Genomic DNA, 16,864 nt, shown 5'->3' with positions numbered 1-16,864 from the left:
CATGCACACACACACACGCACACACATGTATATTGTTCATACCCTCATTCTTCTCCTCGGCCATGACGGTGTGGCATAGAGCGAGCAGGCGGAAGAAGGCGTGGACTTCAGTGTTCTCCAGCTTCACCGCCTCCACCAGGCTGTGGTCATAGAACTGGAACTTTGGGTCAGCCAGCGGGTTAAACGAGAAGTCCACCGACTCCATATCCTGTGATAGGGCAGCCAGGGGAAGTAAGTACCGAAGGCTACGTACTACAAACAGTGTGTGCTGTATCTTGTATCTTTACAACGGGTACATGTGGCAAAAAGCTACACAGTCCAGCAGCCTTACCTCAGTGATTTCCAGTCTCTGACCAGAGTAGTCTATAACATCACCTGGAACATGTGATAAAGAAAACTTTGTACTTCATCATATAATAAGAAAAGTTAACAGAAGCTGTATGTTTTTGTGGGTACAGTATGTTACTGTTCATTTTGGTGTGTGTGTGTGTGTGTGTGTGTGAAAGAGAGAGAGCTTGTGTGTGTGTGTGAGAGAGAGTTTGTGTGTGTGTGTGTGTGTGTGTGTGTGTGTGTGTGTGTGTGTGTATGTGTGTGAATGAGACAGCCCCTTTGTTGTCTCACCATAAGATTTGGCGTTGATGGAGCACTTGTTGAAGGTCATGATGTTCTGGGTGAGGGTGCCGGTCTTGTCGGAGAAGATGTATTTGATCTGGCCCAGCTCCTCGTTCAGAGTGGTGGTGCGCGCCTCTGCCGGAGTGTCGCTGCGCTCGTAGTACATCTTACGGTCCCACTCGATGAAGAAGCTGTTGCCCAGGCGAATGATCTCAACGCTAACGTACACCACACACACACACACACACACACACACACACACACACACACACACACACACACACACACACATAATACACAAACACACACACACACACACACACACACATACACACACACACACACACACACACACACACACACACACATAATACACACACACACACACACACACACACACACACACACACACATTTTTTTTTAGACAACCTGGATTGTGTTATCTCACCATGATGGCGCGTAAAAGTGAGTAGCATGTTTTAGTTTGCTTTAGTTTATTCAGTTGTATAGTGATCATCTAGGCTACTTTCACAGCAATTGGATAACTCGTGTCAATAATTTGGGGATGTTATAAGCATCACAAATAATTGTTTGTCAGTGAACTGGTAAAGAGGAACACCAGAATATATTCTGTGGGTTTAGGTATTCACACAACCATTGCTTAAGTGGATGCTACTGGTCTAGAGCAGCAGCACATTCCCATGCTTGTCATGTCAAACACACCTGACGTAAAGGGATATGGGCACCACCGTGTTGAGGATGATGACGTAGGACCAGAATGTGAGGAAGGATGAGAAGGCTGCGTCCACTCCCTCCTCTCTGGGCAGGAACACTGTGAACTTTGACCCCTCCTCTAGCTCCCAGATGTAGTTACCAATGGCAAGGATGGCGCACATGATGGCTAGGAAGCCAAAGATCTAAACCAGCATTTTTGGGTACATCAACAAGACTTCATTCATTTAACTGAACCTTTCATCCAAAATGTATTAGAAAGCAAGAGTATGTAAGGTGAGAGCAGCAAGGTGACAGCCTGTGAGTACTGAGTTAACTTACACAGAGCACCAGTTGGTTCATGAGCCGGTCAATACTGGTCCTCTTGAACGTGGTTTTCCCACAGTTCTGCATCAGCTTGGTCTCTTGGCCTGAAACAGACAGAAATAGCAGTACTTCGAGGCATAGCCTGGAACAGTCTGGAACAATCATGCTTGTAAACTGTATTTTTAACTACGGTGAGTGTACACAGGAAAGATATGACATTCCTTGTGCTATTGGTTGGGGACTTCCACAACCGAGCCAAATTAATACCATACAACATAACGCAGGATACAGCAAACAATGCACATCTGGCTCCAGACAGCCATGGCACTGTTTGCAGCAGGGTGCAGGATACCATCACAACAGATCCATTTCATAGTTAACTGCTATTTGCCAGTAAGCATGCAAAGGGTACTGTATTCAACTTCATTCTTTGGAAGGTGTCCATTCCATGTGTAAGTCACTTTGGATAAAAGAATCAGCTAAATGAGTAAATGTTATGTAGGTGATGGCACCGAAGCTAAATGAATAAATGTTATGTAGGTGATGGCACCAAAGATCTAAGGTGCTGAAGCTGTAAACTGACTCTAACAATCTTGTTTAATGTGGTGTGTCTTGCAGAAATTATCAGATTGCAGGTCACACTTTGAATTCCAGGCGAGTCATTTTAGAGTAACCACCCATGAAATGAGTTTTGCACGGCTCAACACCACCTCTGTATTTGCATGCTTAACTGCTTACACTGTTTTGGACATATTGACCCCATAGATTGCACTTACCATTGGGGGCATGTCACTGCACATGTATTTGAATAAAAATGCACAAGACTTTGAGAGCTTTCTTTCTGATTGTTTAATCACTTTCTGTTTTTACTTTGCTCGGTTGAAAGAGAAAAAAAACAAAAAAGTTGTTTTTTGTTGTCAAAGATGTTGTCACAGCTACAACATGTTTGGCTTACAACAAAATACAGCCTTTGTGCAACATATTAAAGGCCTCGGTGAACAGCCGGGTTCCAGTGTGTAGCACCACTTCCCACCAGCAGAGGGCGAAAGCTATTGACCAAAGGGAGAATAAAAACAACAGTAAGTATGGGGCTGACCTCCGAAGATGACCAGGCCAAAGCACCACTCAGTGTTCCTGAGAGTGCATCCCCTCAGCAGGACCTTCTCGTTGTCCAGAGGATACTTCTGCCCTGCAAAGCTCAGAGTCCCCGTGAAGCGGTCCAGTCGGTTGTTGGGAGGCTCACAGCGCACTTCACCTGAACAGGGTGACACGCAGGGGCATTATGCAAACTAACATTTGGATCGGCATAATCAGAGGGGGACAAATTCAAGACTCAGTTGTCTTGAATTTGTCATATTCTAATACTTCAATGGATTACTTTAAAAGTGAATTAAAGTCTGGGTGGGCGGCACACTCAACACATGGTTACCCAATCCACCGCTGATACCATGCTTGCTCAATCCTCAACAGTCCCTGCTAGGTCATGCAATACAATCTCATCACTTCCTTGAATATATGTCCCCGTTCCCGTTTTCATGAGGTTTTCATCCACTAATCACCATTGAAGGCAGCCAGGGCCGTCACGCTGTCTCCCATGTCCCCTGTGACTGTGAGAGCTTGCTTCACCTTAAGATTAGTCTCGCTGGGAAAACACACGTGGAATGGTTATTACACTCAACACAGTCATCGACAAATACCACAATGCACATAAATACAGATATATAAACACCCAGACATACAGACAGACACACACACACACACACACACACACACACACACACAGGCACACTTAATATTTTTAAATATGAATATGCAGTTCATACACTTTGTTGTCAATTTGCATTATACTGGGATATGACACGGATGTGCAAATACATTATGTTGATGACAGCAACAACGTTTTGACAAATTCAGTCACAGACCACATACTGATCTACCCCAAATAACAACCATTTACCAAGAAGCATGTACCCAATGCGTCAACATGTGATGAAAGGGTCATGTTCCTGCATTGAACAAGAGCACTAGTGGTTTTGGGTGCACATCAGCAGAGAGAGATGACATTCTGCCTAATATAAATCAATGCATCCTCAAAATGAGTTTGAAGCAGTTACTAGCCGGTTGAAGCCGTTTTAAGGCACAAATAACCCTGCACTGTGTCGCTTAAATAACAGCCGCATATATTGGTTGGCTGACAGACACACACACAAACACAAACACAAACACACAGACACACACACACACACACCCATCTAGTTCTGCAGTCTCTATGTAGACCAGGTTGAGAGGCTCACTACTTGACAGAAGGAGCAGGTCTGCCTGTAAATTTCACAGAGAGAAACAAACATGTTAAAACATTAGGAACCAGAGTCAGGGCCTCACACATGACCATTTATGGAGTCAAAAGGGAGGGCCAACACTATGATTTGAGATTACTGCTTAAAACAGGAAATGATGCCGAGATTTTTCAGATCATACATCCTGTCAGAGGAACTCTTAGTATATCTCACCGTCACAAACTGGTTGTTTTCTAGTTTGATAATGTCTCCCACTTGCACATCCAACCATTTTTCACTACGGAGTCTTTGGAGAGAAGGAAAGAAAAGGATGATAAGGGAAGATAACAGTTAGATAACAGATAATTAAACAGTTCACTGGACATGACACAGATGTGTAAATAACAATGTTTTGACAAACTCAGCCACAAACCACACACTGAAATACCACAAACAACAGCCTAAAAACACATTGTTGCAAGCTATATTTAAACTATGAAGGATTGGGGGGAAAGCCATTACACAGGCCACAGGAGAGCATAGTGCAAACTTACTCTCCATTGATGAGAACTTGGACTTTACGGTTGTTCACTTTCTTGTCACTTCTGTGGCGATTCTGAGGAAGATCAGATACAGTTTTTAACCACACAGGCACAAAACACCACCACACTCACACACTCTGCAAGCACTTCAAGAAATAAAAGTTGTTTTCTCCAAAAACGTCAAAGGTATTCTCAATGAAAACACAGCCGCACTCCCATGCAATGCTGGCAGACATGTTTCCACAAACATGTGCCAGAGAAGGTGAAAACCCCTACACAGTGTGTGTTTGGAACTGGTTCACTTCCAGCACCGTGAGACCACACCCCAGGCCCAGACGCAGGCACAATAAGACCCTTGTGCTTGTGTGCTGCTGCGCAGGGAAGACTGCTCCTGTCTCAGGGAACAACCCTCTACCTCTCCCTAATCTTTCCATGATGCTCACAGCACTGACCTTTCCCAAATGCACAGATGTGCCATTTAAAAACAGATGTGTGTTGTGTCAGATGGGTGTAGATATTAGCAAAGATGTACCATTTGTCAAATTTAATGTTCCACAACCACATTAAACAGGGATTTAGCATGCATTTTAAGCTATAATGTGAAAGTATAAATATATATTTTCGATAACTATGCTATAAAAAATCACATTATTCACATTATTCTGTATTCACATTACTATTACCGCATTATATTTTTTGAGTGTGAGTTTGAGTGTGTGGCATGCTCCATTACTACCGCACTATTTTGTTTTGACTGTGTGGCAAAAGCAAAAGGACTAGCACAATGGGGTTAAAACTGTCCACAATCTGATAACCAAACTCAATTTCTGAACTAAAATAAGAATATCTAATACTAATTTAAATAGCCACAAAGACCCTGGTGACAACAAAGACCTGATGCCAAATAAAACTCTGAGAATAATAAAACAGATATCTGAGAATAGTTTGTTGTGTCTTATTACAGGCTCTCTAGTGCCCCTCTGCCACAACTCTCCCAATCCTATATCTATGCAAACAACTAAAACAGGAGTAGATAATACAGAGAAAGAGAGAGAGAGAGAGAGAGAGAGCTGGGGGAAAAGACACAAAAGCATGAACACAACAACAGTAGACAAGAAGAAGACATTGTTGAGAGCCTAAACAGTAGCATGGGAATGACAAAAACAACTATTTCTAAACAAAAATGTCATCATCCACAGTGCCATACTGCACTTCATGGAGATGTGCTTGTGGAACGTCGTAGTTTGTCAGTCAAAAAAAAAACACTTCACTAAATGTCACCCAGATCATAACTTATCATTACTCAACTGCTAGCAGGATGCATGGATCGTTCCCAAGCTCTCAGGCTTCTGGCTGAACACTGAGCACTCAAAAATGAACCCGACCTGCAGCACAGCAGCTTATAGTAGATGCACCCAATTCAACTGCACAGGTACTCACAATGTCATCTATAGCATCTTTGGCTGCTGTCACAAACAGCACTAGGACCAGGGGCACCACGGTGGTGAACCATGATAGTGACGAGATGGCAGGAATCACCTGAGGAAAACAGGCATGCATATGGGAAGCAACAGGTGAAAAAGAAGCACTGTTACCAGAGACGGTTGATAAAGTTACAGTAACTATAGAATCTTAGCTGTTACTGTCACTGTTAATAAATAAAACATTTCACTTCTGTTTCACATGGTGCAAAACAAGGCAGTTGAAAGAGGTCTTAGCCTATGACATCAATACCACTGAATTTATAAGGGGCCCATAAAGCAACATCCTGAAGTAACACTCTCACTTCCTTCAAGCCTGACTCCATTTCTCTCTTCTCACATGGTGCCTAGTAACCACTGAGCTTGAAATGAGTTTAGCTTTCAGAAATGTGTTTACTGATACTAAAAAGTGAAAGATCGGGGAAGAAACCTGTAATCTCGAAGGTCTGTTGTGCTACAGGTATCATTAAACTCTCATAGCTAAACTCTCATGTGGGAACTCACACAGTAACAATGGTCATAGCACAACAATGCAGCTGCGTAACACCGCCAAGGTCGGTTGGGCACCATACCAAACCCAAGGTAAGAATAGGACACAGAGAAACGGACTTAGAGGTGCAGACCGAGCCCGCCATTCTAATTCAATGTACCCTTTGTCCTATTAAGTGAATTGTGGCTACTCTAGCTCTCTGCTCAGTGTGAGTGTGTGTGCTCGAATAAACTGGTGGTGTTGGTACACAGTTCTGGCGCTGGACATGGGAAACAAACACAGGGGCTTGGACCGAGCCACAAACAATTCCAGCCAATCACGTAAGGGAGGGGTTTCATTTGATTCGCCGTGGAGCTTAAATGTCAACAACCTTCCACCAAAAACTGCAACTGCAAACTGAATTGGTGAGATGATAAACTCCGATTCCCCCCATATCAAAACCCTTAATACCCTACAAATATTGTATTTGTTTTGACTCTGACCATGGTATATCTGTCTCGTCCTACCCCACTAGTTCCCTGCGAGACAAATAAGCAAATTGAAATTCCCAGAAGATGTCTTGTTAGATTATATAAATGAGAAAAGACTGTGTTGGTGTTACCAGTAACTCACCTGTAGAACGAGTAAGAACAGAAAGTAGGCGTTGGCTATCCTTTGGAATTGCTCAAAGAGGTTGAGAGGCAGGAAGGTGATGGCGTTGTACTTTGAGGTCTTGATGGCATTGGTCTGAGGCAGGGAGGAGAAATTAAATATTAAACAACGTTTAGTGTACAATATTTAATCATTGCACTAAAAAATGCATCCGTGTCTGTAAAATATATCCACTGGGTATAAATATTTAACCAAATAAGTACAATATTTCTCTTGTTTCCCGAAGTTCATCAGAAACCTCAACAAGTGGAGAATACTGTAAGGAGAGTCTCTCTGTGTGTGTGTGTGTGTGTGTGTGTGTGTGTGTGTGTGTGTGTGTGTGTGTGTGTGTGAGAGAGAGAGAGAGAGAGAGATAGAGAGAGACAGGGAGAGAGAGAGAGAAAAAAGACAGTAGTTTAAAATATTGAGCTGTACTAAAACAGAAATAGAGAACTTAATCAATCTAATCACATTAGTGAACTAGAAGGGCACTCGGAGATGGCAGACGTCATATCTCACAAAACTAGAAAAAGTGAAATAAAATCCTGGATCTCTCGTTTGTTCTGGATCCTTTCTAATATATAATGATTTGTCCTTTGGCCCATCCTACTACACCACTTCACCAAGTGTCATGAAAATCAGCCTATAGTGTTTATGTAATCGGGCCAACAGACAATTTGGCCCGACAAACAGACAAAACCTACAAAAAACAACAAAATAAAATTTGGCAGAGGTAAGAATATAACAGATAAAAAATGGAACTGCCTCATCTCTCCATATGTCTAAGCCTTAGTGTATAAGAAAAATGTCAAACATTTACAGCTCAGAAGTGCTTTGGCTACATATAGTACATGAGTGCATGCTATTGCTCAGAAACTCTCTTGACTGGTCTTCTTTGACTGCATAACCTTTGACTACCGGTATATAATATATACTCAATTATTTATAGTTAAGAGATGACCTATGTTTTATTCTGATTCTTGCAGAAAGACATATGCAGACACATGGCCTTACAGCAAGGACACCTTCATATCACAGTGTGTGTGTGTGTGTGTGTGTGTGTGTGTGTGTGTGTGTGTGTGTGTGTGTGTGTGTGTGTGTGTGTGTGTGTGTGTGTGTTTGAGTGTGTGTGTGTGTGTGTGTGTGTACTGTCAGTGTGTTTGTGTATGCAGGAATGCAGAGTAGTGTATGTGTATGTGTCTGGTTTACATCAAGGAAAAGACAGCCTTGCAGTGCAGAAATCACTGCGTACTTAAAGGACAGGTTGTGATCTTTTGAACTCACCGCATACTTAAAGGACAGGTTGTAATCTCTGTCGTTGGCTTTCAATCTTCTTTCCTCCTCTGAAACACATCAAAAGCTCAGTTAAAAATCATATCATATCCATGTCAACTATTACAAGGAGAAATGTAGTTTCATATGATATTTTCTAAAACATCAATAGTCAAAGTCAAAGTCTGCTTTATTGTCAATTTCTTCACATGCCAAGACATACAAAGAGATCGAAATTACGTTTCTCACTATCCCACGGTGAAGACAAGACATATTTGACCAATTAAGTCCACAGACAAACATAACATTCAAGTAAACAATAAAAAGTAAATAAGAAGGCACATACAATGAAGAAATAAGAGCAGCAAAATTGGGTTGAAATTGTGCAATTGTGCATAGACAGTCAATATAATAGTGCAAAGTCAGGCCAATAAATGGCTGAGGTAGTTCTGTTTGACAAAATAGCTAAATGAAAGTATATTAATCAGTGTTTGGAATTAAGTGACTTATATTTCAGAGTTGCTTTAGGAACACATGTACCTATTGGATTGCCCAACACATTTATACTTATGTTACACTGAAAGGAAATACAGAAAATGGTAAAACACTGTCCACATGAGGACAATAGAAACACACAGAGCTGAGGAGAGAGGGGAGGAGAAAGAAAAGAGGAGGGTGTCCTTACCTCTCTCTCTCTTCCTCACACAATCCAGGCCAAAGAACGACATGGCTGCACTTTGCACTCATTTACTCACTGCATCTGTAAAAGAAAAGACATCAAAGATGAGAAGTGCACCGCTGTGCTGGAAACAGACCATTATAGAAACCACTTACACAGTCATTACTAAAGCCCCATCAGTCTTCTGACATTCCTCAGGGTATTCACAAGGTACAGTAAGCATACCGAGGCTCATAACCATTCAGCAGAGGTGGAAATAATGTACGTACGTCATTTTTATCACTTCAGCAGTTCAATATAAGATTTGATTAAAACCTAATGTGTTTCAATATTTGATTTAATTGTATTAATGGCATATAATGAATTCTGAGCCTCTAGAGAAACATGTATATTCAGTTAGCCAGCTATTTTCCTTAGTTTATCTTCTATGTAACATAATTGATGTCAGAGTTTTAAATCTTTTACTGAGCCCACACGTTTCACAATACTCAAACCAATTTCACTTCCTTCATCGATCTTATCTGAAGCCTGTCAAACGCCGGTAGCACTGGGTTTAGCTTCGACCAGCAAACTGAAATGGCATAACACTCACAAAATAGTCAAATAGAAAAAAACAAAGCGTAAAACACGACACTAATCACATTATCAACATTCCATTATAGCTACATCAGTGGTCCATGACACTTACAGTATCACACATTACAGCTGCCACTGTCTTTTCCCACAAACAATTAACACAAAAACAAAGGCCGACTGAATTAGATGTCAGTGAAGGCTGGGTGGAGGCTGGTTGAAGTGCACTGCATCTTGGAAAGTGTTAAGTCATTCGTGGGACGCCCTTAGAAAGCAGACACTTCCTAAAGGGCAAACCTTCAAGCCTAGTCTGTGTGACATCAAGCACACGACTCTAACAGCACTCCAAGGAGATTATCAGCACTGGTGAGAATGAATCAGTTTATCTAATTCCCCAATGCAGCATGAATGCACTGCAGCCTCTTGCAGTGGTAAATTGCCATTTGTAAATGTTTACAAGTCTGATGGTACCAGTAGACACAGCATGACGTACCTAAACAGGCTTGTTTACACGCAAAAAAACATACTCTCTTTCTCTCTCTGTGTTTCTCTCTCTCTTTCTCATATCACTCTCTCTCTCTCTCTCTTTCTGTCACACACACACACACACACACATATTAACACAGAAAGTGAAATCCATGAGGCCTGCTGAGGAGAATGTAGAAGAGAGACTGGTGATGTGACACACTGAGCTATGGGAGGTGCTATTGATAATAGCAAGGCAGGAAACAGCAGTTTTCAGCACACCCATCTGGCAGGGAATCCACAGTGACTTCACCTCTGTGTCTATTTATAACTGCCACATGTGGTGTGTGTGTGTGTGTGTGTGTGTGTGTGTGTGTGTGTGTGTGTGTGTGTGTGTGTGTGTGTGTGTGTGTGTGTGTGTGTGTGAGTGTGTTTGAGAACGTGCAGGGGGTTGCTCAGCAGCAAACAGTAAAAAAAAGAAACACACACACACACACACACACACACACACACACACACACTACACCAGCACTCCCCCACCACACACACACACACACACACACACACACACACACACACACACACACACACACACACACACACACACCTCAAACAGAGCTTCTCTTGGTCACCTCTCCATGAGAAAAAGTCGCTATCTAACCCCCTCTCCAGTCACACTGAGGGCTTTAAGCTGTCAGCCAACAGCATGCTGGGGAATTTACGGCTGTCTGAGACAGCCTTCAGTACAGCCTGTTTGTTTTAGTTGACTGAGACATAGCCACATCTGTGTGTGCCACATGAATGGAGGTCTCCCACACAAGCCACACAGTCGTGAGTCTGATGAACAGGGAAAGCTCTCAGCGTTTTTTAAAAACTTTTTTAAAAGCTCTAGCTAAATCCCTCACTCCACATTTTAGATGCTTGATGAGCACTGTTGGAGGTGTGATGTGATCAGCTGAAATAAAGGGGTCTAACATACAGCCAGTTTACCAAAGATAAAATGAAACATATACATAGCAATATGGATTTTCATGTATGTAATGTATCTAATATGTATATACCGGCATAACTGAGCAGTGAGTTAATGTGCAAGAATGCATGATGCAGTGATAGCTGTGGAAAGTGGTTGTCAGTGAGGACTGCTGCTGCCTCCACAACCTTGGTGTAAGCTGCCCAAGTGACAGGGCTGCGAGTCATTCACAGAGACAGTGACTCTCTGAGAAGAGATGGCAGCACAAAAAAGGATTTGAAAGTGATAAAGGGTTTGGGGGAAAAAAGCAAACAAATAAAGAGGAAGAAAAGAAAAATGGAGGAAGGGTGTGGATTTGGACAGAAAGAAGAAGATGGTGTGTGGTTGATCAGTGTTACAAGCCCAGGGAACGTTGATGTATGTCATTCGCAACATTTCGCCAAAAACACACCAACACAGAGACTCTCTCTCTCTCTCATTCTACCTCCCTTTACCCTACCCCCACCCACACACAGATTCTGACCCCTTAGGGGAAGAATAGAGGAAATAAGACTAAACCCACACATACCACCATAACTACTACCATAAAAAGAACTCATTGCTTCACCAACAACAGGCTGACTCTCTAAAACTCACTTGAACACGTTTCAAAAGATTCATGTATTTACAGCCAGTCACCACTGTCTACACTTACATGCCTTGGGTGAATCCTGGGAAAATAACAGCTGCTTCTCCTTCAGAGATAGTGCCTAGCTAGCAGCTACATGACTCATACATAGCTGTTGTTTTCATGGGGAAAAAGCCTGCCTTTTCTTTAAACCTCCTTCCTGACATGCTGAAACACGAGCAAGGCTCTGGAGGCTGAAGTCTTCCTGGTGTTGGCATCTAAGTGTGGGGACTCTGCGGGGAGGGGTGGTTTGAGGGGTTGAGGGCTTTAGGGAGAACTAGTCTGGCAGTAGTTCACCATGAGTGCCTCCAATGACTCGGAACATGAAGTACATCTGCAGCAATAATCAGTCTTACATCCACAGTAGTTTTTTCCCCCCGTGTTTTGCATGGCTCCACTGGCATGGCCTGTTTATTTGGTGTCTGGTGTGTATGCTGCCCAAGGGATTATTGCGGCATTTTTAAAAACTGTAAAAAACATAAACGTTATTTTTCTAAAAGTGTTAACCTAAATGTTGTGCAATGATGGGAAATTAAGGCCGATGGTGAAGTGGTGTTTGGTGTGGAAGGGGACTACATGGACGAGTGAGTCCACATTTCTGGCAAGCCCACTGGGGATTTCTGTTTTTCAGTAGTGCTGCGGGTAATGACATAAGCCAGAGACATAATGACTGGTTGATGTAGGGTGTCTGTCAGAGGCTGGCCTAAGCAGTGGTGTGTAGCCACACACACTTGAGCAATCCTGGGGAAGGTAATGACATTAGTTATGTGAGCCAAGAGCCATGCTCTCTCTGGCCACTGTCTCACAGAGACCACAGGGGTGTCCACATACATAAGGTGGAGGAGGATTTAATGTTTGTCATAGACGCACGTCTGCGTCATGAGGGCTGACCGGTCAAAACAGTCCACTTTTCTAACACAGACAGTATATTGAAGCCACAAGACAAACACATGGTCATTTTTTCCCACTTAGTGTGTGATTGCTTCAACATTACAATACCACAATTAAGACCACATACAGGCTCAATTGGTATGTATGAATGAAAAATTCCCCATTGTTTAAAACATGTCATTAGGACTCACATAAAGCCCAGAAGTGAGTTGCGCTTAGCAAAAGACAACACTTACAGGGAATATTTACCTCAGACATTTTTCCCAAAGAGAAGGCTGGGCAGGCAAAAAATCCATAGTTCATGTAGGCCTACCCATAATGTTGCTTCGCTGCATATGGTTTTTAGCTGACGTGAATTTGAACTTACAAACTGGCAAAGAAAGATCAAAAGTTCATTGTTGTGGGAGCTGCCATATCATGGGTTTGTGATCCGCAAGGCTTTAAAATGCTTTTGATGCAGCCATTTGCTAAACCTTACAAATGTGATGCTATCGCCCTACAGCCAGAGTGGGGAGAAACTGTGAAAACGACTAAGACCATTACAGGATGATGGACTGCTGATTGGCAACAATACATGGAAGTTGTCGAGAGGGGTTGCCATTCAGAGGAAAGGAAAAACAATTACGTTGGGACCAACTGCAAAAGCACAGAAATGTAAAAACAATATTCAATATTCACGTGAAGTGGTGAAACATAAAAGAATACCTCATTTTGGAAATAATCTGGTCAGTCACAAAGACTTAGGGATTTGGGACCTTCCATCGCTTGGTGGTTCAATTAAAAAAAATGTCAAAGGGAAATGCTGTTGAACCATCAGTGAATGCATGTTGTTGACAGCTCATTGACAAAAGTATTGTTCTCATGGCCAGCAACACTACCCCTGGACACACAAACACATCCTTCGCAGACAGAAGATGACTTGACAAGAAACACCTGTCAAATGTAAAGATACACCAAAGCTGAACCACAACAACAAAATGGCTGATCAACATCGACGAGAATATGAGTTGCCTAGTCAGACAGTTAGGCTATTCTGAAATCTGACTGGTGGGTATGTGGAGACGATACTGCCCATTGTTATTGTGGACATAACATCAGAGGGAGGCCATGAGCAGGATGTGGTGTTCATTAGTGCCATAACTCTTCCTGGGAAGTCTGTTTGTAAATAACATCGAAACGACAAACAGACGAATGAAAAGACGGGAGTGAGGGGGAAGAGGAACTGGCTACCCTCTGTCTGACCACCAAGTGCAGGCCTTCAGTGGACAGAGCATGCATTCCCATGAGGAAAAGAGAAACTGAAGCACTTAACGGACCCCATGAAGAGTAGGTTGATGTTCATTATCAGCTAATAGGGATTTTAATAAAATCATGAATCTTGCAATTCTGGCTACTCAGTCGGTCAGTAGTCTCTCTGACCTTACGGTGCGGTCTGTCAGTGTGAAGTGCAACACATGTCCACATGTCTTTATGCAGATACAGGTATTTCAATATGTGTTCATCTGTAATCCCTCTCAATGGAGCTCACACTGCTCACACGATGGTCTCCATCATGGTCTTGTTCCATTCACTGACCTTAAAGGAGAACCAAAACGAGTGCCTCACTCACACGGCTGCTTGCTCCACAGTTTCATCGGACAGGGTGTGGTGGCAGTCCGTTTGAGTGTTGGGAAAGATGGCAGCCACCCAGTGCCCAGCATCTGGATTTTTTACGAGCGCTGCTTACGGGCAGCATGTCTAGTCCAGGCCCACCTCAGCCTGTGCCCCTGTGCTGGCCCACCCCTCCCAGCAGGCAGTGCCCTGAGGCAGCGGAGGACTCGGCTCCACTGACCTTAATCTGTTTAACACAAGCACATCCCTGGACTGGACCTACAGTAATGCAGGAAATTGAGGGCCAGTCGTGACAACGCTATCCGTCTATTTTTAAACTTAGCTTTTTTCCGTATTCAAAGTGGGGCACGAAAAAAAAAAAAACATCTGAAATCAGAAAAGAGATGCTCGGAAAGTACCCGCCAGGGACTGACCGTTGAATAATTAAGGTGATCTTTAGAAAGTCAGCCCCGCATATCTCCAGCCTGGATGGCAGACCGGAGGGCAGTCCTCTCACTTTACCCATAAACCCATGTCGTTTTGATTGGCCGCTGAATTATTCATTCATAAACAATAGTTGGTTGGTAAATTATAAAATTGAATCCATCATGGTCACAACCCTGTGTACAGATGTTACATAATTTATGTTAGTGGTGGGGTGGCAGTCAGTCATGGAGTTTGGGGTCATTTGAGAGACACCAGAACATGTGAAGGTCATCCTTCATTACAAAGGACCTTCATCACACATAAACATCTGAGTTCAAACCTTAGCTATAGAGAAATCAAGACAAAACACTGGAAAGTAACACTTTCTATGAATTCCATGCTTCTCCACAAGCTTGACACACAATTGCTTCATAGCAACTGAATACTCCATTAAATGTACTGTAAATGGATGCTGTTTTTCATTGCTAAAAAGTGAACGTAAGCACATTCTACACTAACAAAACATCTGTAAAATGCAGTGAAAAGAGTGAAGAATGCAAACACAGTCAGTAACTCTTGAGTTTGTCACCGTCAATAAGTCTGGTAATGTATTGGGTTGGTTCTAACTTTTCCCCAAATCTTGCTTGCATGCCCCTAGAAATATGATCCCCTTACAGCAAACCCTCCAGACCAAACTTTCACTTTTTCCACCCTGGCCTTTAAACAGCCTCCAGAAGAGAGGGGTAAGAGGCGGGGGTGGGGGTCGGGGAACACACACACACACACACAAACACACACACACAGACACACACAAACACACACAGAGATACACACACACACACACACACTCAAACATGCAACACAAAAACACACACACTACTACTTTACACTACTACTCTTCCCCTTGACTTTTGTAGCCCACCCCCAAACTCCTCCCTGTCCAAACTGTCTCCCCTGCCCCTCTCCCATACTTGACCTTGGCCCCTTTCTACCATCAGATCTGAGATTAGTGATTGACACACACACACACACACATACACACACACATACGCATACAAACACGTACAGTAACATATACGAGTGTGCCCACATGCGCACAAGCACACACACACACACACACACACACACACACACACACACACACACACACACGCAACATAAACATTCTGCCATCCACTCTGAGATTGATGATTGGCTCCTACCCTCTGGCGGCGTGTCCGCTCTCCCCTGGGCAGCGCGGTGTGCCCTCTGCTGATGTTCCGCCGGTCCTCTGAGGCAAATCACCAGCGCTTCCTCCTCTCCTGCTCCGTGCCCTCCTCTCTCATTCTCTCTCTCTCTCTCTCTCTCTCTCTCTCTCTTCTTCTCTTCTCACACACTCTCTTCAATGTCCCTCTCTCTTTCTCTCTCCCTCTACTACTGTCCTTCTCTCATGCTGGGCTGTAGAGGTGGACTTGGCATAGCACTCAAACTCACTCACTCACTCACTCATGATAAACAACGGAATGGGGCGGGACCCTACTCACACACTCTCTCTCTCTTTCTCTCTCTCCTCTCTTTCTTTCTCCTTCCTTCTCTGACCCACTCAAACTCTTTCTACTCTCTCTGGTGTCCCTCTTTACCCCGTTTCTCGCTGGACGGTGTTGGACTCTCCTCCTTTCTTCTGCTTCTACTTACTGGTCCTTTGTTCAGTCGGAGGGAGAAATTCTCTCTCTCTCGTCTCCCCCACTCTCTCCCTCGCTGCTCTAAAGTATCAATTTCCTGCTCACCAAAAAAGGAAACAAGGCTCTTTTCTCTTTTTTTTCTCTCTACGCTTTTCTCCAACATGGGTCTGAATTGAAACAACTCACACTCACTCCTGCTGTCCGTTATCCTATATTACTGAAAACAACAAACACACACACACACACACACACACACACACACACACACACACACAAACACACACACACACACACACACACACACACACACACACACAATGCACAATGTGTATTATGTCATTAACAACAAATCACAGTGGTCTACAATCACTGCCCCCCCCCCCCCCCCCCCCCGAAGAGGAATTTTAGACAAATTCCTTTGTCCCGGAAGACACTCACTCAGACACAAACGCATTCTGACACTTCAAATAGTGTGTCAGCTTCACAAATATCACACTGATATCTGAATCTCGGGTCCCTGTTGACTTCTGTGAGCAGACATGTGTTGAATGTTTCTCTGTTTACAGAAGGTTGCCATACTCTCTATCTCTTATCCAAGGAC

The 16,864-nt window shown here is 43.3% G+C and overlaps 1 protein-coding gene across 1 annotated transcript in view; it reads right to left on the bottom strand.

Moving 5' to 3' along the window:
- atp8b5a (ATPase phospholipid transporting 8B5a) overlaps positions 1–16,310 on the bottom strand; it is a 25,344-nt gene extending 9,034 nt beyond the window's left edge. Inside the window, exons 1-15 of the mRNA XM_076270911.1 lie at positions 15,805–16,310; positions 9,027–9,101; positions 8,354–8,412; positions 7,052–7,165; positions 5,909–6,007; positions 4,481–4,542; positions 4,161–4,233; positions 3,899–3,969; positions 3,210–3,292; positions 2,747–2,905; positions 1,666–1,754; positions 1,336–1,529; positions 622–830; positions 332–375; positions 43–208 (exon numbers count right to left, since the gene is read on the bottom strand). Of these exons, the coding sequence (XP_076127026.1) occupies positions 43–208; positions 332–375; positions 622–830; positions 1,336–1,529; positions 1,666–1,754; positions 2,747–2,905; positions 3,210–3,292; positions 3,899–3,969; positions 4,161–4,233; positions 4,481–4,542; positions 5,909–6,007; positions 7,052–7,165; positions 8,354–8,412; positions 9,027–9,069 (1,465 nt within the window). The 5' untranslated portion in view covers positions 9,070–9,101; positions 15,805–16,310. The remainder of the gene's footprint in view (positions 1–42; positions 209–331; positions 376–621; positions 831–1,335; positions 1,530–1,665; positions 1,755–2,746; positions 2,906–3,209; positions 3,293–3,898; positions 3,970–4,160; positions 4,234–4,480; positions 4,543–5,908; positions 6,008–7,051; positions 7,166–8,353; positions 8,413–9,026; positions 9,102–15,804) is intronic.
- Between the last annotated feature and the right edge of the window lie 554 nt (positions 16,311–16,864).

Source organism: Alosa pseudoharengus, unplaced genomic scaffold, assembly GCF_046254945.1.
Source record: "Alosa pseudoharengus isolate Yale_2024_CS ecotype anadromous, Long Island Sound unplaced genomic scaffold, YU_APseudo_1.1 YU_APseudo_1.1_scf_6, whole genome shotgun sequence".
Classification (NCBI taxonomy): Eukaryota; Metazoa; Chordata; class Actinopteri; order Clupeiformes; family Clupeidae; genus Alosa; species Alosa pseudoharengus.
The sequence above is the reverse complement of the archived record's forward strand: the minus strand, read 5'-3'. Positions and strand labels throughout refer to the sequence as shown.